The 26,454-nt window shown below is 39.8% G+C and overlaps 1 protein-coding gene across 7 annotated transcripts in view; it reads right to left on the bottom strand.

Moving 5' to 3' along the window:
• Nucleotides 1–26,454, bottom strand: part of CDK14 (cyclin dependent kinase 14) — a 683,048-nt gene that overhangs the window by 297,168 nt on the left and 359,426 nt on the right. For all 7 annotated transcript variants that reach the window (XM_088833154.1, XM_055420391.2, XM_055420393.2 and 4 more), the window contains one exon: nt 5,814–5,934. In XM_088833154.1, the coding sequence (XP_088689280.1) occupies nt 5,814–5,934 (121 nt within the window). The remainder of the gene's footprint in view (nt 1–5,813; nt 5,935–26,454) is intronic.

Here is a 26,454-nt window from a genome sequence, read left to right as displayed (position 1 = left end):
ACCTCTGCTATTCTGTTTTGTGAACTCAGAAATCAACAAAAATATCTGAGGTCAGCAAACAAACAAACAAACAAAAAGTCATCCAAACACCAGCTGTGGGCAACCAATTACTTTGCCAACTTTGATGCAAATAGGGGAAGTTTTATTTGTTTCTAAAATATTTAGTAGTGAAATACACATACAACGTCTCATTTTATATGCTATGATTCAGCTAACCCATTGTATAACAAGTGACCAAATATAGTCATTGAAAACACGCAGATTCTCTCTCTCACACAAACACACAAGAATAAGTAACATGCATGTAATAGCCATAACCACGCTAAACTTCTGATAGGATCAGAGAAGGGGTTCCCTGGAGTGAAACAAGCAGTCAAATGCACTGTCTCTTCTGACTAGTAGTATTTAGCAAATTATTGCTCCAGTGATATGAGTAAGATGGCCACAAGTCACAGTTAAATCCCCATTTTATATACACTATCCTAGCAGAATTATTATTAACTCTGAAAGGTATCCCGGTATGGATGATATACTCTATGGTCACTCTACTTTTAAAGAATTTCAATAGCAGAAGTGGCTCAGAAACCATGGTTGCCACCAGGAGTTTGACTTTCACCTCCCTCCTGCCCCCCAACACCCTCCTGACTACCTCTGTTCTTCTGTTAATGTGGCATTGCCCTGTCCGTGGCAATACCAGTGAGTCATTTGGATAATAAGCAGCTCTCAAGAGCTCTTAAAGAGATGTTACTTTGGACAGTGACTAATTTGAATCCTCCTTGGTCTTATGATCTGGTTAATTAGAAAATGTGTAAATAATGTGGACAGTTAGATGACTTTATGTAGCCCATGACAAATTCTCATTTTTACCAGCATTCTTTTTCAAATAGATACATTCATTTTAGCAGAAGTGGTAAATGAGTATTCGTTAGGAGTTGGGAAAATACTTGCCAGTATAGATACTGGTCCCACAAAAATGTATTTAATCCAATGAGTCAAGTCTTAAGTTTATTTCAAAAAAGCTCCACCCTGAATAAAATTGAGAGGTAAGTCATCCACTTGGTTTGAAGTATGCAAAGGACCCAACATGACTCAGAGCATAACCTGAATTCTCAAAGAGGCATTTTACTGACTTGTGTTTTGGAATCACTTTACCAGTAAAATGAAAAAAAAAAAAAACAATTGCTTATAAATCATCTTAGGAGACTATGTAATATGTTTTAGGGAGAAAAGGTTTTGGAGTAGATTAGCTCTGAGTTTGAATGCTGACTCTATGTACTAAATATATGACCTTTATTATTCTATTTAGTCTCTCCGGTTTTGCTTTCTTTCACTTTATCATGGAACAGTAGGTAACTAATTAAAATGTAAGTGAAGTCAATCAGTCGTGTCCGACTCTTTGCGACCCCGTGGACTGTAGCCTACCAGGCTTCTCCGTCCATGGGATTCTCCAGGCAAGAATACTGGAGTGGATTACCATTTTCCTTCTCCAGGGGATCTTCCCGACCCAGGGATCAAACCCGGGTCTCCTGCATTGGAGGCAGACGCTTTAACCACTGAGCCACCAGGGAAGCCCACAAGAGGAATAGAAGATCTTATTTACAAAGCAGAAACAGAAACACAGATAGAACAAAGGTAAAGATACAATGGGGAAGAAGTGGGTGGGATGAACTGGGAGACTGGGATTGACACAGATACACTATCCATACTATGCGTAAAATAGATAACCAATGAAACCTAGGGTACAGCACAGGGAACTCTACTCAAGGCTCTGTGGTGACCTGAATGGGAAGGAAATCCCAAGAAGAGAGGATATAAGTATACATGTAGCTGATTCACTTTGCCATACAGCAGAAACCAACACAACACTGTCAAGCAACCATACGCTAATAAATGTTTATAGAAAAAGAGTATTAGCACAAAATAAACACTGCAGACTTTTTTTTTAATGTATAAAGGAGCTTAGAATACAATTTGGGTCCAAGAAAAGTATCTATTATTACCATTGTTAATGCTAAGACTTAGTTATTATTATTGCTACTAGCCAATTACTCAAGATATTATCTCACATGGAACAAATTTATTTTCTGGGTGGGCACTACAGTAGGATTTGTTTATGATTCTTTCTCTTAAAACAGTGGTAAACAAACCTGAGTCCTTAGCAAACTTTATTACACAAATTTCCTTTGTTCAGGAGAGACTCTTAGGGATGAGGGCAGAACTCTATATTGCCAATATGTATGGTAATTAGGCTTATTTAATAAAATGCAATGCTAAATGGCTTTATAATACTCAATAAATAGGCAATTTCTTTTCTGATATATGCAAAATCAATTTGGATGCAGACATTTTTCTATACATCAGGATCAGTACAGAAATTTTTTTTCTAACCACCCAGCTGCTACAATGCTAAATAAATTGATTTTAATCCTAAATCAGAGATGTAATAGAGAAAGGGTGATTTACTATGCAATCTCATTACATTTGACAGGCTTATTTATAAATGACTCACCACACATTTTGACAGGCATTGTTAATATGTTAATTAGCTTTGGAAAAGATGATGAAAAGGGGAGACTGACACGCTATTGGGGAGCATGGAATCGACGCAAGGTGGTACCACGATATACTGTGGCCCCTCCCAAAGGCGACATGATCTTGATGAGATATTTATTAGCTACAGATAATTTTGTCACCTTATGTTAAAAATTAATCCCTTAAAACAATCCCAAGTGACCTATTGCTTTAGAAAACAAACGCCACTCTAAATATATTTATGAGCTTCTATAAAGCAATATAAAGTTTATTTAGAGCAATGACCTCCACAGCTAGAGCAGAACTCCTTGACAAGGGAGGGACTACACAGACAAGCTCACTGGCACACCTGCACTTCTCTTAATGTGCTTTTCAGTACTTGGTAAGCCTTTTTTGGTTTAGAAGCTTAAAGATGATTTCCTTGCCTGGACTTTAAACAGAGTTATAAAATCTAAGAATTAAGGGAAGTTATACACGAAAGTCCAATTTGATTCCTCTGCTTAAATCCTCCTTTATGGAGGCAGTCAAGGTATCAAAATCTACCTTTCCTGATGAGTTCTGAAACTGCCCAGTATATCTATACATCACCAGCATGCTGGAGGCCTAGAGCAGTAAATCACAATGGGAGAGCTCTCATTTCCATCACTCGCTGCCAGTGTTAATGCACAAGTGTCTTCATTAATATTTTTATTGCCTGAAGCTATTTAAACAGAACACTGGAAACTGTAACACTGGGTAGGGATCGTTAGTTTTTAGTTACTACCCTGCTGCCCCAGGATGGTAAATGAACTGTAAAAACAGCCTGAAACCACTGCCACCTGCCTCCCCGCTATTGTCTATGCGTTAATATTTGTACTGCTCTTTGGTGCAGCTGAGCCAAGACTCAACCATAGTCCCATTTCTAGATCTTTCAATATCCAGCATCAAGGTCACCAATGATGCAAAAATCAGTGCCCTGTGAATTTTTCTCTGACTGGAAAAATACATATATTTTACCTGGAAGATAACAAAACAGCTGTTAGAAAACGGCTTGGAATGAAATCAGATTCAGAGTGACAGGCATAGCCTAGACATAACTCAGAAATGAACAGCCAATAATGTGGGAAAGTGCTCCAACACAACACATTTATTTTTTGTTTTTATGGCAATGAATAATCTTGGCAAGAAGACAAAAGGGCATTTGGGGTCTACTATTTCATATCAGTTTCCCCCCCTTCCACTTAAATTACAGTCTTCTTCTTAGGCTTCATTATGTCTCTGTTTAAAGCAAATCGGCAGAAAGCAACCAAACCTCCTTCCTTAAAGGGATGGATACCAACAGGCATACACAAGTGAAAGAAAGAAAGGCTGGGGCTGGGGGCAGTGGAAAGACACAGACATCAAACACTACACGTCAGAAACAGACATATTAGCAAGTCATAATCCATGTAGTTCTTTGCTCTTTACAGAGCACTTTCAAAGCTTTGGGGAAAATTAGCCACTAGCATATTAAAAAATAGCTTCTCCCCAGTCTAACGGTAGAGCTTGAAGTGCCCTGCCAAGCAACTAAGACAAGACTGGCTCCAAGTCACAAATGTTTCCAAACTATGTTCTGTTAGCAGAGTCCCTGACTGACCTCACTGAAAGACAATCCAGAATGCCTATTCTCAAAAAATGGAGACAAACACTCCCTAACTCAAGAATTTTAAGTAATGGTTATTTGCATAGGCAACTTGCCAATATAAGGGCAGGAAGGAGGAAGGGAATGAGGCGGTCACTGATATTCAGATGTATTCATTGATCTTTATTGCCAATCTGTTCCTCCATTACAACTAACGACCAAAATAGCTGTTTTGTTCCCTGTTCAACTCTGGGGAAAAAAAAAACCCCAAACATCTAATTGTGTAAACAATTGTCAAACAAAAAAAAAAAAGCCAGGAAGTTTGACATAAAAAATGGATTAGCTCGGCTCCTTAATGATAGACGGTCATCTTTATTCTCAGTGTTTTGGAGCATGCATTTACAATGGTATTACATTTATTATAAGGCATTACAAAATCTATGGCAATAGATCTTAGGCTGTTTGATGACCCAGATTCTTTTATAGCCCTATTGAAAGCTAGAGATCTACACCTCATAAAAATAAACATACTCATGTGTACACGAAATGTTGCATAGATTTTCAGTGGCTTCACAGATCCCCAAATCCCATGTCTAAGGGAGTTGCTGGAATTTAAATTAAGTAAATCTACACTGTGCCTTACATCACAAGAAACTTCACTGTTTTCTCCCCATAAAGTGTTTGAATCAGAAACATCAGGGAAGACAGCCAGGCCACATCACAGCCTAATTAACTAAAAGCCAAGATTACTAAGGGTAGAGCAGTGAAGTAAGTACATGGCAAGAAGATAAATGACACACGCTGCAGCTTTATTGAGGTCATAAACATTATGTGCACATGTAGCTGAATTCTGTATGTGGGGCGTCATCATTCACGGAAGAGGATTCCTGCTATTAAAACACTACGTGCTATATGAACTGTTTTAAACACAACTGTGAGTCTAGAAAAGGAATTTTTCTATTAATAAATGACATTTTTAACATTTACTATTAAGTCTTCCCTGGTAGCTAAAAAGAAGATTATTCCCTTATTTGAACACGATCATACTAGACTGGAAACTCATTAAAGTTTATCATTAATAATAATCATACATTAACTCTCACCAGTCTTGGGGCCTCCTATAACAGATTTTTTAAGTTATGTTAAACCATTGTGCAGAACTGTGACTCTACTGGAATTAAACTTACTCTGACATTTTTATTTTTAAGTGATTGTTTTATTTCATCTTGAACAATTGGCACCAACAGTTTTCAGGGGTATACTGTACCAAATTTAGTACGTTAGTTATAGCAAAATGTTCAGACCATTTATCTGAATTTTGCTGTGAATTCAAACATGTTTCTAGTACTTCCAACTCATACTGCTGTTTGGAGATACATACTCCCTTGTTATAAAACAAAGCCACAAATTAAGACCGTTAGGGAGAAAATCACTGAACTGACAGCTAGAAAAATGTCTCTGCCCTTGTCCATCAAGAACCATTACCAGACACCATCTGTAAGAGAGCCTCTGATTAGGGAACATTCCCAATTATGTTTTCAAAAACTCCAGCGGTATTGCCACACACAGGCAAACGCTCCAGTACCATTAATCTTCATTCAGACTGTTAGGATGTTTGTCTAGGCTTGACCCAGACCAAGCACTACGGATAAATTAGCTAGAGTAAAGCTCCATTTCTCACCACATGTCAAGGCAGGTGGAATATTCTGTCGAGCCCAAGAGGACATCTGGAGGTCTGTACCACAAGGTAACCACTTCATTGGAGTATGTGTGGCTAGGGACGGATTTTGCTCTTGCGAGACCTGTGGGTTACAGGGAACATAAAGAAGTTTAATAGACATTAATGATCAAAGTAATTTAAATTTGGATGTTCACAGTTTTAAAAGGTCAAACGTAATATTATAATACAGAATCACAAATGCAATGTCAAAGTTACACAAAAGGTTGGGGAAAGCATATTTTGGTCTACCTGTTTTAAATACATTCTAATAACCAATATATCCTTTATATTTCCTAATAAAGAAATAAGAACATATCATAAAATCCCCAAAAGAGTAAACAAATGATTCATAAACTGTTACATATTATACAGAAGCTTAGAAATCTCCTGGCTTTCCAAAGATTGTTTCATGGTACTTTGGTTCTGACAGTTAAAAATAAGTATTATAAGAAAAAGTTCCAAGACTGAATAACTTTGAGAAGAGATGATTTAAAAAGTAAAACAGGTCTGTATTCTGTGAGACTTCTCAGTGCCCTTAATTTTTTCTATCATGTACTATGAATATGAAAGAAGAGAGTATGACTCTTTTCTCAAAGGTTTTTTCCAAAATTTCTTTTGTTTCAATGTTCTGTCAAAACACTAAGAAATGCTCATTCAGGAGTGTCATTTGAAAGACATAAATAATTATAAATATATTTCAACATCTTCAATGGTTGGTTCTTAATATAGAAATATTTAGTTTTTTCAATTTAATACATTTTCTGAATTTTTCCCAAGTTTTATACAATGAATACATAATTCCTTTAAAAATCACAAATTACAGATATTATTTTTAGAAAAAAAACTGTATCACAGTTTTCTATCTGGGTATGTTCATTAGTGATGACAGTAAAGTTTTATCTATCACTGTGATGCTCTAAGTAAATAAACATTTTTACAGTGAACTTACCATAATATATTCATTTTAATGTTTTGATTATTTAAGTTTTTATGTAATACTTAGGAACATTACCTTTTTTCTTTATTAAACACTTTTTAATGGCATTTCCTTTACTGTATTATATGTAAATATTAAAATTAACAGGGGGGGAGCACGGGAAGATGGCGGAGGAATAGGACGGGGCGACCACTTTCTCCCCCACAAAATCAACAAAAGAACATTTGAACGCTGAGTAAATCCCACAAAACAACTTCTGAATACTGGCAGAGGACATCAGGCACTCAGAAAAGCAGCCCATAGTCCTCAAAAGGAGGTAGGAAATAGATAAAAAGAGAGACAAAAGAGGGAGGGACAGAGCTCCTTCCTGGGAAGGGAGGCTTAAAAAAAAAAAAAGAAGTTTCCAAACACCTGGAAACACTGGCGAGTGGAACCTCAGAGGGCTGTATAACTGGGAGACAAAAGACATAAATAATTAAAACACACAGACTAAGTGCTCAGAGGAAACTCTCAGCGGGGAAGCGGCGCAGACGCCCGTACCCCTCACTAGCAAGCGGGGCCTGGGCAGGGAGGTGCCTGTGGCAATGCTTAGAGGGAGAACCGGGCTTGAACGCCCCAGGGCGAAAAGCCCCAAGCCAGGACTCCGCCAGCCCCGCCCACAGAACAGGGCACAGAGCAGCGAGCGGGCAGCAGCGGCCCAGCCCCCAGCCCCCGCTGACGCTGGCAGGGAGGGCAGCCCGCACCAGGACGGGGGCAGCCGCGGCCCCGGAGAGGCTTCCCATGCCAACTGCAGGCAGGCTTTCGTGCTGGCCAGGACTTCTTGGGTTCGGGCCGGTCAATATCCGCCTGAGAAAGTGCACCGGTTGTACTCCCAGAAAACCGAGCGGCAGGGACCAGGAAGGCAACAAGTCACAGCCACGGCGCTCACCAAACGCCTGGTCACCTGAGCTGCTCGGACGGGGGAAGGCACAAAATGCAGGCCCAGCCAAGTCTGTGCCTTTGTGGAGTACCCGAAGACCTGAACCCGAGCCGCTCAGACCTGGGAAGTGCACGCAACCCAGTGCCACCCGCGGACAGCCCCCAGCAGAGCAACCTAAAGCCTAAGCAGCATAAACAGGGAAAGCACACACGCCTCGAGCAGGAGCATTCCCAGTGTAGCCGAGACACTGAGAGCACTCCCCACAGACGCCAGGGATATTTGTTAGCTATTCCTCCCTCCCCATAGCAGGACTGAATAGGTGAGCCGGGGGAAAAAAAAAAAAAAGTGTCCACCAAAGCATCCTGGTGTCAGGAAGGGAATTAGACACTGAGGAGACCAGAAAACAGAAGAGCTTTTTCAACAGAAGGAACTGCCTTGAAAGTAACAGAGGGAGAAGCCTTGAGCCTACTGCAAGAATAAGACTGAAAACCAGAGGCAGAGGCTTAAGTCCAAATCCTGAGAACACCAGAGATCTCCTGTTCCAGAGAACATTAATTGATAGGTACTCATCAAATGCCTCCATACATAAACTGAAACCAGGCAACACCCAAGGGTCAACAAGTTTCAGTGAAAGACATACTAAGCAAACTATCCAGCAACACAGGAGAATAGCACTGAGCTTCAATATACAGGCTGATCAAAGCCACTCCAAACCCACTGACATCTCAAATTCATTACTGGACACTTCATTGCACTCCAGAGAGAAGAAATCCAGCTCCACCCACCAGAACATCAACACAAGCTTCCCTAACCAGGGAACCTTGACAAGTCACCCATCCAACCCCACACACAACGAGAGAACTACATAATAAAGAGAACTCCACAAACTGCCAGAAGACGGAAAGGCCACCCTGAACACAGCAATATAAGCAAGATGAAGAGGCAGAGAAATACCCAACAAGTAAAGGAACAGGATAAATGCCCACCAACACAAACAAAAGAGGAAGATATAGGGAACCTACCCGATCAAGAATTTCGAATTTTAATTGTGAAAATGATTCAAAATCTGGAAAGCCAAATGCAGTTACAGATAAATAAACTGGAGAAAAGGATTGAGAAGATGGAAGAAATGTTTAATAAGGAATTAGAGGAAATAAAAAAGAGTCAATATACAATGAATAATGCAATAGATGAGATCAGAAACATTCTGGAGGGAACAAACAGTAGAATAACGGAGGCAGAAGACAGGATAAGCGAGCTAGAAGATAGAATTGTAGAAATAAATGAAACAGAGACGGAAAAAGAAAAAAGAATTAAAAGAAATGAGGACAATATTAGAGACATATGGGACAATATTAAACGCCCCAACATTCGAATCATGGGAGTCCCAGAAGAAGAAGACAAAAAGAAAGACCATGAGAGAATACTTGAGGAGATAATAGTTGAAAATTTCCCGAAAATGGGGAAGGAAATAATCACCCAAGTCCAAGAAACACAGAGAGTCCCCAACAGGATAAACCCAAGGCGAAATACTCCAAGACACATATTAATCAAATTAACAAAGATCAAACACAAAGAACAAATATTAAAAGCAGCAAGGGAAAAGCAGCAAATAACACACAAGGGGATCCCCATAAGGATAACAGCTGATCTTTCAACAGAAGCTCTTCAGGCCAGGAGGGAATGGCAAGACATACTTAAAGTGATGAAAGAAAATAAACTATAGCCCAGATTACTGTACCCAGCAAGGATCTCATTCAAATATGAAGGAGAAATCAAAAGCTTTACAGACAAGCAAAAGCTGAGAGAATTCAGCATCACCAAACCAGCTCTCCAACAAATACTAAAGGATCTTCTCTAGACTGGAAACACAGAAAGGGTATATAAACTCGAACCCAAAACAATAAAGAAAATGGCAATGGGATCATACTTACCAATAATCACCTTAAACGTAAATGGGTTGAATGCCCCAACCAAAAGACAAAGGCTGGCTGAATGGATACAAAAACAAGACCCCCATATATGTTGTCTACAAGAGACCCACCTCAAATCGAGGGACACACACAGACTGAAAGTGAAGGGCTGGAAAAAGATATTCCACGCAAATAGAGACCAAAAGAAAGCAGGAGTAGCAATACTCATATCAGATAAAATAGAATTTAAAACAAAGGCTGTGAAAAGAGACAAAGAAGGAAACTACAAAATGATCAAAGGATCAATCCAAGAAGAAGATATAACAATTATAAATATTTATGCACCCAACATAGGAGCACCACAATATGTAAGACAATTACTAACAAGTATGAAAGGGGAAATTAACAACAATGCAATAATAGTGGGAGATTTTAATACCTCACTTACATCTATGGATAGATCAACCAAACAGAAAATTAACACGGAAACACAAACTTTAAATGATACAATAGACCAGTTAGACCTAATAGATATCTATAGGACATTTCAATGAATTTCACCTTTTGCTCAAGTAAACACGGAACCTTTTCCAGGATAGATTACATACTGGGCCATAAATCTAGCCTTGGTAAATTCAAAAAAATTGAAGACATTCCAAGCATCTTTTCTGACCACAATGCAGTAAGATTAGATCTCAATTATGGGAGAAAAACTATTAAAAATGCCACCATATGGAGGCTGAACAACACGCTGCTGAATAATGAATAAATCATAGAAGAAATCAAAAGAGACATCTAAATATGCACAAAATGAATGAAAATGAAAACACAACCCAAAACCTCTGGGACACTGTAAAAGCAGTGCTAAGGGGGAAGTTCATAGCAATACAGGCACACCTCAAGAAACAAGAAAAAAGTCAACTAAATAACCTAACTCTACATCTAAAGCAACTAGAAAAGGAAGAAATGAAGAACCCCAGGGTTAGTAGAAGGAAAGAAATCGTAAAAATCAGGGCAGAGATAAATGCAAAGAAACAAAAGAAACCACAGTAAAAATCAACAAAGCCAAAAGCTGGTTCTTTGAAAAGGTAAATAAAATTGACAAACCACTAGCCAGACTCATCAAGAAACAAAGGGAGAAGAACCAAATCAATAAACTTAGAAATGAAAATGGAGAGATCACAACTGACAACTCAGAAATACAAAGGATTACTAGAGAATACTATCAGCAATTATATGGCAATAAAATGAATAACTTGGAAGAAATGGACAAATTCCTAGAAAAGTACACCTTGCCAAAACTGAACCAGGAAGAAACAGAAAATCTGAACAGACCCATCACAAGCACGGAACTAGAGGAAGTAATCGGAAATCTTCCAGCAAACAAAAGCCCAGGTCCAGACAGCTTCACAGCTGAATTCTACCAAAAATTTAGAGAAGAGCTAACACCTATTCTACTCAAACTCTTCCAGAAAATTGCTGAGGAAGGAAAACTTCCAAACTCATTCTATGAGGCCACCATCACCCTAATCCCAAAACCTGGTAAAGATCCCACAAAAAAAGAAAACTACAGGCCAATATCACTGATGAACATAGATGCAAAAATCCTTAACAAAATTCTAGCAATCAGAATCCAACAACACATTAAGAAGATCCTACATCATGACCAAGTGGGCTTTATCCCAGGAATGCAAGGATTCTTCAATATCCGCAAATCAATCAATGTAATACACCACATTAACAAACTGAAAAATAAAAATCATATGATTATCTCAATAGATGCAGAGAAAGCCTTCGACAAAATACAACATCCATTTATGATAAAAACTGTCCGGAAAGTGGGAATAGAAGGGACATATCTCAACATAATAAAAGCTATATATGACAAACCCACAGCAAACATTATCCTCAATGGTGAAAAACTGAAAGCATTTCCCCTAAAGTCAGGAACAAGACAAGGGTCCCCACTCTCACCACTACTATTCAACATAGTTCTGGAAGCTTTGGCTACAGCAATCAGAGCAGAAAGACATAAAAGGAATACAAATTGGAAAAGAAGAAGTAAAACTTTCCCTGTTAGCTGATGACATGATCCTCTATACAGAAAACCCTAGAGACTCTACCAGAAAACTACTAGAGCTAATCAATGAATACAGTAAAGTTGCAGGATATAAAATCAACACACAGAAATCCCTTGCATTCCTATACACTAATAATGAGAAAATAGAAAGAGAAATTAAGGAAACTATTCCATTCACTGTTGCAACAAAAAGAATTAAATACTTAGGAATATATCTACCTAAGGAAACAAAAGACTTGTACATAGAAAACTATAAAACATTAGTGAAAGTAATCAAAGAGGACACTAATAGATGGAGAAATATACCGTGTTCGTGGATTGGAAGAATAAATATTGTGAAAACGAGTATACTACCCAAAGTAATTTATATATTCAATGCAATCCCTATCAAGCTACCAATGATATTTTTCACAGAACTAGGACAAATAATCTCACAATTTGTATGGAAATACAAAAAACCTCGAATAGCCAAAACAATCTTGAGGAAGAAAAATGGAACTGGGGGAATTAACCTGCCGGACTTCAGGCTCTACTACAAAGCCACAGTCATCAAGACAGTATGGTACTGGCATAAAGACAGAAATATGGATCAATGGAACAAAATAGAAAGCCCAGAGATAAATCCATGCACCTATGGACACCTTATCTTTGACAAAGGAGGCAAGAATATAAAATGGAGAAAAGACAGTCTCTTTAACAAGTGGTGCTGGGAAAACTGGTCAGCCACTTGTAAAAGAATGAAACCAGAACACTTCCTAACACCATACACAAAAATAAACTCAAAATGGATTAGAGAGCTAAATGTAAGACCAGATTCTATAAAACTCCTAGAGGAGAACATAGGCAAAACACTCTCTGACATAAATCACAGCAGGATCCTCCAAGACCCACCTCCCAGAATATTGGAAATAAAAGCAAAAATAAACAAATGGGACCTAATTAAAATCAAAAGCTTCTGCACAGCAAAGGAAACTATAAGTAAGGTGAAAAGACAGCCTTCAGAATGGGAGAAAGTAATAGCAAATGAAGCAACCGATAAAGGATTAATCTCCAAAATATACAAGCAGCTCCTGCAGTTCAATTCCAGAAAAATAAGTGACCCAATCAAAAAATGGGCCAAAGAACTAAACAGACATTTCTCCAAAGAAGACATAAAGATGGCTAACAAACACATGAAAAAATGCTCAACATCCCTCATAATCAGAGAGATGCAAATCAAAACCACAATGAGATACCATTTCACACAAGTCAGAATGGCTGCTATCCAAAAGTCTACATGCAATAAATGCTGGAGAGGATGTGGAGAGAAGGGAACCCTCTTACACTGTTGGTGGGAATGCAAACTAGTACAGCCACTATGGAGAACAGTGTGGAGAGTCCTCAAAAAACTGGAAATAGAACTGCCATACGACCCAGCAATCGCACTCCTGGGCATACACACCGAGGAAACCAGAATTGAAAGAGACACATGTACTCCAATGTTCATTGCAGCACTGTTTATAATAGCCAGGACATGGAAGCAACCTAGATGTCCATCTGCAGATGAATGGATAAGAAAGCTTTGGTACATATACACAATGGAGTATTTTTCAGCCATCAAAAAGAATGCATTTGAATCAGTTTTAATGAGGTGGATGAAATTGGAGCCTATTATACAGAGTGAAGTAAGACAGAAAGAAAAACATCAATACAGTATACTAACGCATATATATGGAATTTAGAAAGATGGTAACCTTAAACCTGTATACGAGACTGCAAAAGAGACACAGGTATATAGAACAGTCTTTGGGACTCTGTGGGAGAGGGTGAAGGTGGGATGATTGGGGAGAACGGCATTGTAGCATGTATATTATCATATGTGACCAGTCCAGGTTCGACGCATGATACAGGATGCTTGGGGCTGGTGCACGGGGATGACCTGGAGGGAGGATATGGGGAAGAGGGAGGTGGGAGGAGGGTTCAAGAAAGGGAACACATGTACACCCGGGGCGGATTCGTGTCAATGTATGGCAAAACCTACCAATATATTAATGTAAGGTAATTTGCCTCCAATAAAATAAATTAAAAAGAAAAAATAATAAAATTAACAGGGTAGTTGGTAAGATGAAGAATTTCTAATTAATTCAATTTGGTTACAATAATTCAATCTTCCCTACCATACAGTTTTTATAACAACACAATGGCATATTATAAATTGACTAGTGTAAGTATTCCATATTAAAGTGTACAGATTTGACACACTCGAACATACATACACATATATGGTCTCTAACTTTTCTGCACATGAATGGAATGACTATCTCTGAAAATAGATTTCCATAATAACCTCTTCTACTTTTTTCTGCAAGGTTTATCCTACCTCAAAGCAGGCAAAACTGAACAACAGATAAAACAATCAGGGCGTTAAAGTGTTTCTAGAGTCTCGTAATACCATCAAAGGGCTTCCTGCCTCAAATTAGCATGTTTCTATACAGAGCAAGGAGCAAAGCGTAAGTCCCTAAATCGGTTCTGACTTGCTCCATATGCAGTTGTCAAGGCAAATGGGATGCCAAAAACATTCAGGCTGGGTCTCCTTGGTTTTGCCAAGGCCCTGTTGACAGAAAGCTAGGCCAGAGGGATAGGAACATTTAAAAATCTGAGATTTTCTTTGACAGCTCAGAAGACCACACTGGTTATAGAAAACTGTGATATTCCCAGTTTTAAAGAAAGAAACAGACCTCAAAATAACCTAATAGTATAAATCTAAATAATGATGTATGACTCCAAGTCAATTATGCTCACTCTGAATATAAGTTTGTAAAACTTATTAAATGGTTCTGAAAAAATAGAAACAGAAAAAGCTCTTTGTCTACATTATTTTTCTCCATCTCAAGTTTAGGTCAACTGTGTGAGTGCTTAGTTGCTCAGTCGTGTCTGACTCTTTACGACCCCATGGACTATAGCCCACCAGGCTCCTCTGTCCATGGGATTCTCCAGGTAAGAATACTGGAGTGAATTGCTATGCCCTCCTCCTGGGGATCTTCCCAACCCAAGGATCAAATCCATGTCTCCTGCATTGGCAGGCAGATTCTTTATCTTCTGAGCCACCAGGGAAGCCCCCAGTTTAGGTCAACGACTGCCCAAACTCCATTCACACGGGTCATATAACTTCCCAAATCATCAGGGAAAGTGAGTTTTCGATATTCTAACTCTTCAATGTGTTAAGACAGTTTCTTAAAATGGTTCTCCTGTAAATGTGTTATATTGAATAATGTTATGATATTTTTAAGATACATTCTCCTGCATCACTTGAGAAAAACTCACATCTCACTATATCATAGAGTCAATTAAAACATATTCTTGGGGCAAATGTCTTGTATATTGTTAAAAGTTTTTCACCCTAAAAATATTTATGTTCAGTTAAAGAGATAAATCCCCAAACTTTTCAGAGAGGGAGCAAATTATTAAATCGATTCAAAAGAAAAGAAAAGCACACCTTGAAGCAGAAATACACAGCCACATTTTTAAATAAATATTTTTAGTAAAGATACTCCTATGTATTTATACAGTTTATGCATCAAAACACGCTTACTCATGCAAAATTTATTAAACTGTATCCTCCAGCTGAAGGAAACCTGTAGGATAGGATTAATTAGCACAGCATGTGTGAAAGCTTTCTTTCTCTGTTCCCTGTTGGTTGCTATGGTTACCCTACAGGAAGAGCGCTACATTACCTTCTAAAAAGGATGAAGTTCGGGGGTTATTATCAAAACTTCTTATATTAATGTTTAGTCTGAATTAAAAGTCAAAAAAGCGAAGTGGAATGCTAACTAGATGAGTACAGGTTACTTATACGCTGCTGGTTTGGCTGATCGTGTGTATATGAAAGGGTGCACGTTCCTTTGGGTAACTAAATTGGCTTGCATAACCATTTAAGAGTATCCAACAAGAAGATGTTACCACTTATAACTAAGGAAAGATCCCTAAAGAGCAGAGTTAAAAATCCTAATATTCAAGTCCTGTTGCCAATTATTCAAATTTGTCCAACCTTAATATGAGTTAACATAGCAGGATCTTAGATTTCCAGAAGAGTTAAGAAGCTTTACAGGTAAGTTCTTTCCCAAGGAAAGAATTCCTCTTCATATCTCTGTAACATGGTCTAACTTCTGCTGCCATTCTGAGTCTGGTTCTACCCTTTGGCAGGGACACAAAGTAAGTCATGTGACAGTTCTTCCAACATTTGCCTTAAGTGAACTAACCCTTTGGCATCAACCAGTGGAGATTCTTCAGACCTTATCTTAAAATTTCTCTCAGCTGCAATGGATACAGTTGACCACTCTCATTCTTTTGTTATCTACTTTATTATTATATGTAACATAAGATAAAATGTATAATAATATTCAAATATAATTATGTGATATGTAATATAATGCAATAATAGTCTAGAAGATGTCTCAGCGGGTAAAGAATCTGCCTGCAATGCAGAAGACACAGGAGACACTAGTTGGATCCCTGGGTCTGGAAGATCCCCTGGAGGAGGAAATGGCAACCTGCTCCAGTATTCCTGCCTGGAGACTCCCATGGACAGAGGAGTCTGGTGGGCTACAGTCTGGAGATGCAAAGAGTCAGACACGACTGAGCGACTAAGCATGCAAGCATGAAATACAATACATATCTGCCACATGGCAGGTTATTTTTTTTTTTTAGTTTTTATTTTGTACTGGAGTATAGCTGATTGGATTTCCCAGGTGGTGCTAGTGGTGAAGAACCCACCTGCCAATGCAGGAGATGAAAATCCCTGGACTGGGAAGATCCCCTGGAGGAGGGCATGGCAACCCACTCCAGTTTTCTTGCCTGGAGAATCCCTTGGACAGAGGAGCCTGGCAGGCTACAGTCCACAGGGTCGCAAAGAGCTGGACATGACTGAAGGGACTTAGCACGAATGCATGCATGCACACAGCTGATTAACAATGTTGTAACAGTTTCAGGCGAACAGCAAAGGGACTCAGTCATATATATACATGTATCAATTTTCCCCCAAACTTCCCTCCTAACCTTTCAAATTTATTCCCTTGACTTCTCAGTTATGGAAGAGATAATAGGAGTGATTTGGCTGGCTTCTGGAACTTTCTCTATCTGCTCCACAACGCATGGACTTGTCTATAGCTACATATTTAAACCAACGCTTTCTAAATGCATACACTCTGTGGATAACTGTGGCTCATGCCAAGTTTTAACTGTCATCCTTAGGAGATTTCTCTTAAGATTTTACCTCCAGCTCATACTTCTGTGTGGGCTTCAGATATGGGTTTACCCAACTCCTCACCAGTATCACTCAGTTGTGTCCAACTCTTTGCAATCCCATGGACTACAGCCTGCCAGGCTCCTCTGTCCATGAAATTCTTCAGGTAAGAATACTGGAGTCGGTTGCCATTTCTTTCTCCAAGTACAGGAATGGGGATATACTACAGGCACTAAACTGGACACCGACCACAAGTCTCTACAGCTAACTGTATCATTAATACAGGGAAGGTGCTATGAGCCCAGGGTCAAATGGCAATTTACTAGTAAACAGTTTTAAGAACCCCAAACAGTAAAAGTTCTTTTATTAATAGCTGCACACTCATGTCCAGTAGATTTCAATTCCATGCACATCTAATTATTCCTTCAAATCCTGATGCATCCTTTTTACAGGCGGTAACCCTGCTTGGAGACTTGAGTTCTCCCTCTGACTCCATGAAGAAAGTGGCTAAACAGAATTGGGCTTCAAGAATGCTCACTTCCATGTTTTTGCTTTGACTAAGTAATTGCGAAAGAACTGGCAACACTGACTTGCTTCTTTCAAACTAAGTGGAATAATGGCAAAAGCTAGATGGCCTTGTGAAAGCCAACTAAAACACAATATAAAGGAATATCTTTCACCACTTCAGTCTTTCCAGAGGATGTGCCACTGTTCAGTGCTTCTCAGTGGTTTTGCTTTCATATTAGATCAGTTCCCACAGGTCTCTCTCATGATACCTCATTCCCCAAACTGAATGATCAGAAAAAGAATGTTCTGCTCTTAATCACAACGTGATATTTTTAAGACAGGGGCTCCTTTCTTCAATACTTGATTTGAAACAGACATGACATACTTGGATAACATTTTACCATTAGGCTGTCAGGCTGAAAAGGAAAAGACTTTCTCTATTCTGTCAGCTAATCCATGGAGTAAGGGCAGAAGAAGCTTTTTATATTTCTTTCCCACTGCACAGTCCTGGGACCTGGCCAGGAACTTTTTCTAATTTTTGGCTGCGCTGGGTCTTCGCTGCTGCGTGTGGACTTTCCCTAGCTGCAGTGTGTGGGTTTCTCATTGCCGTAGCCTCTCCTGTTGCAGATCAAGGACTCTAGGTGTGCAGGCTTCAGTATAATGGTGCACAGGCTTAGTTGTTCTGCGGCATGTGGGATCTCCCCAAACCTGGGATTGAACTCATGTCCCCTGCGTTGGCAGGCAGATTCTTAACCACTGGGTCACCATGAAAGTCCAGGAATTTCTTTTTAAATAGATATTTTTAATGGCATTCTCTCCCTCTCAGAGGATTTACATTAAGTATCTGATGATGGCTTAAATTAATTTGTAAAGCTCATTATTGCCACTCTTAGAGTGTACCAATAAACAACTATCAAACAAAACAAAAGAGAAAAGCACTTTCTTCTAGGGATGTTCAGAGTTTTGGCTTTGGCCTTTGGTCTCTGCACTTGATTGGTTTTCCTGGAGGATCTGGTTTATTCCCATGTCTTCAGTTACCACCTATCTGCTGCTGCTGCTGCTGCTAAGTCACTTCAGTCATGTCCAACTCTGTGTGACCCCACAGACGGCAGCCCACCAGGCTCCGCCGTCTCTGGGATTCTCCAGGCAAGAACACTGGAGTGGGTTGCCATTGGAGATCCCAAATACGCATCTCTACTATCAATCTTCCCCTAAAACTTAAGTTTTCTATTTAAAAATAACAATTCAGATCCTCCTTATGTTTATTTTTATTGTTCCCAATTTCCCAACCAGTACTACCACCTCCAGTGTTCTGTAACTGACCACTAAATGTCACTATCCATCCATTCACCGAAGCCAGCAGTCTTGATAGACTCCTTTCAGTTACAAAATTACAAAATTCAATGGAAGATCTCCCTCGTGGCACAGTGGATCAGGTGACACAGGTTCGATTCCTGGTCCAGGAAGATCCCACATGCCATGGAGCAATGAAGCCTACATACCACAAGTACTGAGCCTCCATGCTGGAGCTCCCAAGATGCAGCCACCAAGTCCACAAGCTGAAACTACTGAGCCTGCGTGCCACAAACACTGAGCCTGCCTGCTGGAGCTCCCCAGACGCAACCAGCCAAGCCCACAAGCTGACACTACTGAGCCTGCGTGCCACAAACACTGAGCCTGCGTGCTGGAGCTCTCCAGACGCAACCAGTAAGCCCACAAGCTGAAACGACTACGCCTGCGTGCCACAAGTCCTGAGGCCCACGCACCCTACAGCCTGTACTCCACGGGGAAGCCAGGACAGTGAGAAGTCCGTGCACAGCAGCCCCACCCGCCAAAGCTAGAGAAAGCCTGTGCAAAGCAACAGGGACCCAGAGCAGGCAAAAATAAATAGATAAATAAAAGTTTCTAAAGATTCAATGGATTTTACATCATAATTTCTCTCTTTTCTTCCTTCTCCTCTGATTATCATCATCTCTTGCAGGAATGTAATAGCAGCCTCAGGTTCATCCATGGCAAACAGTCAACCAATTTTGAAACATATTCTGGACAATAAATGATCTACATGCATTGAGATTAATTTTCTTGAAAATTAAAATTTACTTGGAACAATCTTCAATGTGGATAATAAAAGACTTAAATGCCCAATCTCCCCCTATGAGCACTCTCCAATTCTCTAGCCTCATATCTGCCATAACAGGAGGCAAGAAATGTGAGCATTTGGAGGACAGGCTTATTTTTTTAATACCTTTAATATCACAAGTTGTTTCTTAAGAGAGAAAAAAGTTTTGAAATAATAATTATAATCTCCTTTTCTTTCCTTTAAATGAAACATCTTTGCTTTTGTTTCTGTCCAGACTTCTACTTTAACAGAAGGTACTCTTCACAGGATACCGAAATCCCTTTAAAATGTTATGACTGGCATTTGTCAGAGAGTTTCAACTGAGTAAGAGTAATCTCTGAAAACAAACTCTGATTAAAATGAAATTAAGCCCATAAGACATTAAAACATTTTAAGGCAATATTTTATTTTGCTATTATTTAATTATCTTTGAATTCTTTACGTTAATAAATTATGCCTCAGCTCAGTTCAGTCGCTCAGTCGTGTCCGACTCTTTGCGACCCCATGAATCACAGCACGCCAGGCCTCCCTGTCCATCACCAACTCCTGGAGTTCACTCAAACTCATTATGCCTACCCTCTGTCTATCCACAAGGGCACATTTTTTTATCTTTCATCTGAAGTAACAGGAAAGATCATAATATTTTAAAAAGGACATTCTAAATAATAAAGGAACATTTCAAATACTTAAATGTTATATATATGAAGATTTTATTTTCTATTTTGCATAGAAGATAAATAAACAATACATTCCTCTGGGAAATACTGCTTTACATGAAACTGATAGGTGTGGTGGCGAGACCAATTAGCCAGAGTCTTTCAGCCAACTACCATGTAGAAAACATGCCTTTGTTCCTACAGCAGTATTCTGCATTTTGGAAGACTTGCAATAAGAAAAAACTAAAGGCCTGATTGTGATTCTGACACTAGCCACCTAGCTGTATGCCCTTAAGTCATTTAAGCTCTCTCGCTTATGTTATGTGTAAAATAAAGGGGCTGAGGTCAGAGTCAGCCAGCTGTAGCCGACAAGCAGCTACCTGTCTATGTAGATAAATTTTGCTGGAACACAATTATAGCTGTTCTTCACATATTGTCTACGGCTCTTTTGCACTCAACAGCAAAGCCGAGTTGTATAACCTATAAGGGCTTCCCAGGTGGCACTAGCGGTAAAGAACCCACCTGCCAATGCAGAAGACATAAGAGAGGTGGGTTTGATCCCTGGGTGGGGAGGATCACATGGAGGAGGGCATGGCAACCTACTCCAGTGTTCATGCCTGGAGAATCTCATGGACAGAGGAGCCTGGTGGGCTACAGTTCATGGGGACACAGAGAGTCAGACACGACTTGAGCGACTTCGTACACAGCATAACCTGTAAAGTTACAAAATTTAGAAATTTGGTCCTTTAAGAAAAAGTTTGCTGACCTATGGGTCAGGCTAAGGAAAACCTTTAAAGTACATACAGGTACTAAAACTCAGGGATTCTAAGAAAATATTACTAAGAATTTTGTTCACTAAATGTATGAAGATCATATATGCTCAAGTTCTTAAAAAGCCCTTTTAAGTCAATAATTCCACCTCACTGATCCCACATCACATCTGCATTAGCAGAAAATGCAAAATCATTTTCAAGAGCGTATACGTGAATATATCATCATTTTCACAGTTCATTGATTTACATTTCATTTTCTAGTTTCTGCTTCTCAGTTAATGAAACTCACAGTTATTATTCCAAGGTTAGATGACAACACAGTATAGAAAATGAATTTTATAACTGACTCAATTGGCAATTTTGATGAATTTCCATATCCATGCTGATTTGTTTCCAGTTTTTAAAAATTAAAGGCAAAACATACTAAATTTATCATAAGAATCTAAGTTTTAAATCAAGCTGTAATACTCAGAACTTTCAGACCATTTGTTTATAAATATATTTATATAAAAATATTATGAGTATGCACTTATATGTTTTAAAGAGATTATTTATTAATTGTAACTATAATTAAATTTTATATATAAGAAGATTTTATTTTCTATTTTGCATAGAAGATAAAAACAATATATTCCTATATTGTTGGAATAATTACAGTATTACACCAAATGTAAGCTTTGTGCTTAATATGAAAGAAGCCAATGTATAAAGATGAAATTATCATATATACATAATATTCAAAATAACCTATGTTCATTAATTTTTTTAACGTTGAAGAAAGATAATAAATGTGAGTGAGTGCTCCTTTTGGAGATATATGCAAAAATTATTTCCATTTTCTTCCTAAACCACCTAGAATTTTGTAAAAATAGGGGAGGGACAATATTCTAGCCTTATTATAGATAATATAGAAATACAAAGATCAGCGGATATGCTAGTGCTTATAATACAGAGGCAAACCTGATGAGAAATTCTTGAGCAGTTACAATCTGCGGGTATTCTAAGAGTTTTGAATGTGTGATATCACTTAATCATTAAAATAACCTAGAAAGTAATATAATTGTTGCGCGTGAAACCCCTCAGACTGTAGCCCACCAGGATCTTCTGTAAATGGGATTCTCCCGGCAAAATTACTGGAGTGGGTTTCCATTCCTTTCTCCAGGGGATCTTCCCAACCCAGGGATCAAACCTTGGTGTCCTGCGTCTCCTGCATTTGCAGGTGGATTCTTTACCACTAGCACCACCTGGGAAGCCCTAATATAATTGGTAGTATCACAGATAAACACAAAGGAAACTAACTTACCTCTGGCCATAAGGTAATAAGTGGCTGTGCTAGGCTTTGAATGCAGGCAGTGTGACTGCCTCCTCAGAGAGACTGGGAACCTGAGAACTTCCTTGTGCCTGAACTCCAGATGGGCAGCAGCATAGACTGACTGTGTGGAAATCCCCCAAACACGGACAAGTCAGGCTTGTGACAGAGGGAGAGGGTTGGGGTGAGGACAGGGAGGCAGGGGACACTGGAAAGAGAAGTGAGGAGAAAAGATATCTAGTTCTACTGAAAGGAGGCTCCAAAACTGTAAGTAAACTCAACAGAAAATGACTGACGTTGTCTAGGGAGCCTCACGGAACACTCAGACAAGCCCTCGAGGCAAGGAGACATTTGACCAAGAGAAATGGCTCAGGAAGTTCAAGTTAGGCTCTGATTGCTGAAATGAGAACAATTATTATCAGCTGCTTTGTCTTTTAAAATGGAAATTGGCAGAAAGCAGTAGCCCCAGAAATGGAGTAGTTAGCCAGACGGCTGTGGTAACTTGGAGAGTAACAGCTAGAAATTAAATTCTGGGGGGACGGGGGCATTATTTATCTTACAGGAACCCAAGGCCCATGCTTTCCTTCAGAAACCTCACACTTGAGTGCAGTTAAGCTAATCTGAAGGATATGTAGTAGTAACATCTAAACAAAAAGCTCTTCTGGGGTGTCCTTACTGAAGTGAATTTTTAAAATAGTCCACGCGATGATAGTAGGCCACTACACTCAAACCTGAACTAAGAGGTTTTTCTGTTTTTATAAGGGTAAATGTCCAACTAAATGAGTTCAAATTAATGAGGCAATCACCGAGCCAATGCCAGGCGGGGAGGGGAGTGGTTTGGGCACACTAAGTCATTATGAAACTGCTATGAAGTTATGGTTGGTGCCCGACTTTCATGAATTATCTTCTCCCACACTTTTACTTTTTTCTTTTCTCTTTTCCTACTATTTGAACAGAGGTCAAGTTATATTTTGGGGTCGCAACACTGTACTAGTCACTACAGGATTTCAGACATTATCATTAGAAGAAAATGTTTATGAAAAGACATGAACATTATTTTGATGATTTTAACTTTACCTGGATGATTTCAAAACATGTTTTATGACACCCAGTGACAATCCTGGTTGTCCTGATACCGGATTTTGGCATTACTAATACAGAAATCATGGCATCTGGTTCCATCACTTCACGGGAAATAGATGGGGAAACAGTGGAAACAATGGCTGCCTTTATTTTGGGGGGCGCCAAAATCACTGCAGATGCTGATTGCAGCCATGAAATTAAAAGATGCTTACTCCTTGGAAGGAAAGTTATGACCAACCTAGATAGCACATTAAAAAGCAGAGACATTACTTTGCCAACAAAGGTCCGTCTAGTCAAGGCTATGGTTTTTCCCGTGGTCATGTATGGATGTGAGAGTTGGATGTGAAGAAAGCTGATCACCGAAGAATTGATGCTTTTGAACTGTGGTGTTGGAGAAGACTCTTGAGAGTCCCTTGGACTGCAAGGAGATCCAACCAGTCCATTCTAAAGGAGATCGGTCCTGGGTGTTCACTGGAAGGACTGATGCTAAAGCTGAAACTCCAATACTTTGGCCACCTCATGCGAAGAGCTGACTCATTGGAAAAGACCCTGATGCTGGGAGGGATTGGGGGCAGGAGGAGAAGGGGACGACAGAAAATGAGATGGATGGATGGCATCACCGACTCGATGGACATGAGTTTGAGTGAACTCCGGGAGTTGGTGATGGACAGGGCGGCCTGGCGTGCTGCGATTCATGAGGTCGCAAAGAGTCGGACACGACCGAGCGACTGAACTGACTGAATACAGAAATAAACTTTGAATCTCCAAACTTATTAGACTGAGCATTCGGGGAATATTTTAAAGGTACAATAATTGCATGAAAGAAATATATATCACAATCATTGCGGAGACGAGTCATACAGCTTTTGTGCTGGAAAGAATTTAGGACAGCTGTTCTCTACATTACTTTTTTTTTTTTAAATATTTATTTATTTGACTCCACTGGGTCTTATCTGCAGCACACGGATCTTCAGTTGTGGCACATGGGATCTAGTTCCTGGACGAGGGATTAAACCCAGGCCCCTTGCATTTGCGGGGGGTGAGGCAGAGTCTTAGCCACTGGACTACCAGGGAAGCCGCTATATTATCATTTCTCATTAGAAGAAAATTGAGGCCTACAGTTCTATCCAATCTGCCTCCACTGTTTCAAATCCTGTCCCCTCTTTCTGTCTTTATGGCACTGGCATTTCAGGCCCTCAAACTTATCCTTCTGGGTCTTGAATCTTGGAAAGAGCTCCTCGCTGGTTTCCCAGCTGCCAGGTTGGCCCTTCCGAGTCCTTTGCCATAATCTGAGGAAGAGACAGTTCCCTGTAATGTGTGAAAGCTTCCCCTGTGAGCTCAGCTGGGACCACCTTTCACAAGCTGTGTGATTTGGAGCAAGTGATTAACTGAGCTGACTTGTAGCTGCTTCACATATGCGATGCACGTGGTAACCCTGCTGGATATTCTCTGTCTGCCCCTCCTGATGCATTCTTGACTCTTCTCCTTCCTGTTCTCTGCTCCCCAGAGGGTGACCTTAATGGGCCTGTAATTACAGAGTCTTAGGTCCCCTGGCCTCAAGCTGGGTTTGGCTAGGGGGAGGCAAAGGGATCAGAAATCGCAGAGAAGGAAAAAAATGCGAGGTTAGTTTATTTTTTATTCCTTGGCTCCTTCCCTGCTGGACAGGAAATGGCTGAGGCTAAGTCCTCTCTTGGAAGGCTACACTTGCTCAATCAGTTCTATAATGCATTTCTCTCTTGATCCTGCAGGGCTGAGTGGTAAAGGCTCCCCACTCCGGCTAGCCTGGAGAGGACATACCTCTTTAGCTCTGTGCACAGTTTCAGACAGAGTTCCTTCAGCCACCCCTCCTCAATCACCCTGGGAGTCGCCCTTTGTTTTCCTGTAGGATCCCCAGTACAATGACCACACCTGACTCATGGGGTATTTGTGTGAATTAAATGAGAAATGCATGGGAAGTGGTGAACGGTGCACTTGGTCTATAATAACAGGATCCATTCCTAAGTGGCACGGTGGTAAAAAATCCACCTGCCCGGGCACGAAAAGGGGTCGGGAAGATCCCCGGAACAGGAAATGGCAACCTGCTTCCAGTATTCTTTCCTGAAGAATCCCATGGACAGAGGAGCCTGGCAGGCTACAGGCTATGGGGTCACAGAGAGTCGGACATGACTGAGCAACTAACACACACATACACACACAAACTCAAAATATTTATAAGAGGCTTTAATTCATTTATGATGTTCATAAACATGTTAAATAAAGATATAACAAGGGGTATCATACTATAATGCTATTAATATTCAAGCTACTGGTTAGCAATGTAAGTGATGAACTTATTTTCCTAACAAATTCCATGAGGTCTCAAACTTTAATACGATATTTAAAAGTTAGATCATTGAAACCTCAAGAACTTGAGGTTTCAATCAATCTCTCCTCCAAATTTTTATATCATATCTCACTCTCTAGTCAACTCACTTCACAGTAAGTACATAAAACTGTTTTATTCATCTGTTTATCTATTATATATTATAAGCTCCCTATGAGTAATGTTCATTCCCTATGATTGCCCATTTCTTACCACCACTTCCCCCTTCTTCATCCCAATATAAGCAGCTGCTGCTGCTGCTAAGTCACTTCAGTCGTGTCCGACTCTGTGAAACCCCATAGACAGCAGCCCACCAGGCTCCCCCATCCCTGAGATTCTCCAGGCAAGAACACTGGAGTGGGTTGCCATTTCCTTCTCCAATGCATGAAAGTGAAAAGTGAAAGTGAAGTCGCTCAGTCATGTCCAACTCATAGCGATCCCATGGACTGCAGCCTACCAGCTCCTCTGTCCATGGGATTTTCCAGGCACGAGTACTGGAGTGGGGTGCCATTGCTTTCTCCGAATATAAACAGAGTCTCCTGTTGTAGGAGTCTCTAAATGTAGGACTTAGACAAGACTACCTAAATCATATTCAAGGGCTTCCCTGGTGGTTCAGTGGCAAAGAATCTGTCTGTCAACACAGGAGACACAGTTTGATCCCTGGTCTGAGAAGATCCCACAGTCTGTGGGACAAATAAGCCCGGGAGCTGCAACTACTGAAGC

Source organism: Moschus berezovskii, chromosome 3, assembly GCF_049115385.1.
Source record: "Moschus berezovskii isolate FMDL1 chromosome 3, NW_MosBer_1.0, whole genome shotgun sequence".
Lineage (NCBI taxonomy): Eukaryota > Metazoa > Chordata > Mammalia > Artiodactyla > Moschidae > Moschus > Moschus berezovskii.
Note: the sequence above shows the minus strand (reverse complement) of the source record. Positions and strands in the feature narration are given on the sequence as shown.